This window comes from Corylus avellana, chromosome ca7, assembly GCF_901000735.1.
Source record: "Corylus avellana chromosome ca7, CavTom2PMs-1.0".
NCBI classification, from domain to species: Eukaryota; Viridiplantae; Streptophyta; class Magnoliopsida; order Fagales; family Betulaceae; genus Corylus; species Corylus avellana.
This window is the reverse complement of record NC_081547.1, coordinates 1,236,653-1,239,442: the sequence shown is the minus strand read 5'-3', so window position 1 is coordinate 1,239,442 and position 2,790 is coordinate 1,236,653. Positions and strand designations below refer to the sequence as shown.

The 2,790-nt window shown below is 42.8% G+C and overlaps 1 protein-coding gene across 1 annotated transcript; it reads right to left on the bottom strand.

Annotated features, from left to right (window-relative positions):
* Positions 1 to 261: 261 nt before the first annotated feature.
* On the bottom strand, positions 262 to 1,698 carry LOC132186474 (anthocyanidin 3-O-glucosyltransferase 5-like). The gene has a single exon (XM_059600453.1). The coding sequence runs from the start codon at positions 1,693 to 1,695 to the stop codon at positions 262 to 264; it is 1,434 nt and encodes a 477-aa protein (XP_059456436.1). The 5' UTR covers positions 1,696 to 1,698.
* Between the last annotated feature and the right edge of the window lie 1,092 nt (positions 1,699 to 2,790).

The window sequence follows — 2,790 nt, the reverse complement described above, 5'->3', positions numbered from 1 at the left end:
GAGAGTATTAAACTCTTTCCCTTTTTTTTTTTCCACTCGACAACATATTTGTTTTCTTTTTTCTTTTTAGCATACTTTTAATAATTTAAGAAGATCAGAATAATCTTGTATTCATTGGATATGTACCTTTTGAAACCACTATTTTCCTTGTATTAAAGTTAGAAAATAATCAACTATCAAATGAACATAGAATCTTCAAAGCAACCAATGGAACACTTATTGCAGTATAGGATGCTTTCAGGAGAGAAACTTTCTGGGAACTCATGGAGCCCGTACTTTCATGGAACAATGATTTTTCAATTCAGAAAGTGCATTGAATGAGGAACCACCCATTGACAAAGCTTTCTCAGCACTGTGCTTTAGCTCTTTGACCCTAGCTCTTATAGCATGCCCTTCTTTGTCTTGCATGATCGTCCTCACCATCTTCTCTATCTCTTGTCTTCCCACCACCTTCTTCGACGGCAACACCTTCGGCCGGACGGCCACACCAAGCTCCTCCGTCAGCAACGTGGCGTTCATCCTCTGCTCCGCGTAGAGCGGCCACGCGATCATTGGCACTCCGTTGGTGATGCTCTCTAGGGCGGAGTTCCACCCACAGTGCGACACAAACCCACCAACGGATGGGTGGCACAGGACTTCCGCTTGCGGGGCCCACAGGGGCACCACAAGGCCCACGTTTTTAGTTCGTGTCAAGAATCCATCCGGCAAGTACTTTAACGGGTCATCATCACCCAATGCATTCCCTGCTGTGAAAAAAGCGGCATCGGCAGCTCCAATGGAGGGTTGACGTACCACCCAAATGAATTTCTGCTGGCTCAACTCCAACCCCCAGGCCATCTCGGTCATTTGCTCGTGTGAAAGGGTCCCACCGCTTCCAAACGACACGTAAATCACTGACTCGCTGGGTTGCATGGCTAGCCAATCAAACATTAACGGATCATTCGAAGCGGAGACCGCTCTTGTTAAAGGACCAACAGGGTAAACCGGGCTCTTAATGACCCGACCCAAGAGATCCTCATCTCTCAGCGCAGCAAGTGACGTGGGCTGCAGATCAGCCCACGTATTCAACAAAATCCCGTCACTCATTGGGATCTCAGACCCTATTCTTACGTACTCAAAATACTGCTGGTTAGTTCGGTCCAGCATCATGTCAACCACATCTTCGGGCCACACCGACTTGCAACCGGGGAGTCTCAGCGGCTCTACTCGGTCAACATACTCTCCTTCTAGCTCTTTGTCGAGGAACGGCACACGTATGGTCAAAGCAAGAAACCATGCGTTCGAAGCGACGTAAACGTACTTGGGCATATCAAGTTCATCAGCTATGGGAAGAGATTCGGTTCCAAATAGGTCAACGATAAGCATGGTTGGCTGGGGATTCCAGGCAGAAATTGCAGAACGGATGGCTGGCAGGGCTTCACGCATCATGACTGAGAGTCGTGTAACAATCTGTGAGTTTGCATCAACTAGGCCGGAGATGTCAACCGGTGGGAGTTGCACGATGTCGAAGAGTTTCGGGCTCATGCAGGACTGGATAACATCAGACTCTGCCGGCGACATGGGGGAAGTGACGGCGAAGATTGTGACGGTAAAGTTGTGGTGGGTCACAAGGCGTTTGCCGAGCTCCACGACGGGGATGAGGTGTCCCATCCCGGGGCTAGACAGCAGCGCTGCATGTGGCTTTGAGATATCCATGGTTGGTATAATGAATTGAAGTAATCAAAGGACGAAAATTGCAATGGATTTCAGCTTAGAAAAAAACGTAAGTAGGGATGAAAATCAAAGGATTACAGCTATAGTATACGTACTGTGATAGAAGAAGCGTTATGTATAGATGATCCGGTGGTTTATTTAAGGCTTAGGGCCATTGGTTGTAAATTTTTGACAAAGAAATGTCCAGTAATTTTGTTTGTAATTGCTATCTAGTAGTTCAATTCCACACGCTTGTCGGGCCACTAGATTAGAAAAGAAGAATAGAGGTTTCCGGCTGTCAAATTGAGGCAGCCAAGCATAAGATATTTTGCTTCTTTCTTTTTCATTTTCTTCTTCTTCTTCTTCTTCTTTTCTTTTTTTAATTGAAGAATAGAGATTTTTCTCGTTTTTTCCGATTTAGACAAAAAAAAAAAAAAAAACTGATAAATCAACCATATATACCTAATACGTTGAAAAGGCCCGGTGAAGAAAGTAGACTTAAGAGCCTAGCTAAGATTCGAGATAGGATAATAAAGCTGCAAGTCTCCAGAAGAGCATACGATTGCTGAATGCTGAGAGGTGAGAGCTATTATTTTGAGGATCTAGGATGTAGGCACACAATGAATTAAAGATCAAGAAAATGCCTAGTACAAAAGGAAATTTCCAATCTGGCGTCCAACTTACAGACAAAAGGGTTGCTGTTTGGGTTATTTCCGATAAATATACGGACACAAATTTGCTACAGTCAATTTATATAAAATTCCTACAAATGGGTACAAGCATCACAACAATGATGCTTTCGATTTCAAATTAATGAAGGGAATGTCATGAATTAATAGAAAACATAAAATAAAATAAGGGAATTAATTATGTCATATTATATATATTATTATTATGGGTACAACCCTACGTACACCCATTCTCATATACTAAATTTTTGGAAACTCCAGCTATATATATTCATAATTCCCTTTGTTAATTAATTGATCGAAGCATCAAATCGCTAGCAATCCCCAACAACTCTTCAATTGCTTTTATTCTTTTGCAGGCATCCATTGACTGAATTTGATCGTGCTATTATTAATTCTATATATCAAC

What these genes read in the sequence shown, in the direction of transcription:
- LOC132186474 (XM_059600453.1), bottom strand. Translation starts at nt 1,695, where the DNA reads ATGGATATCTCAAAGCCACATGCAGCGCTGCTGTCTAGCCCCGGGATG.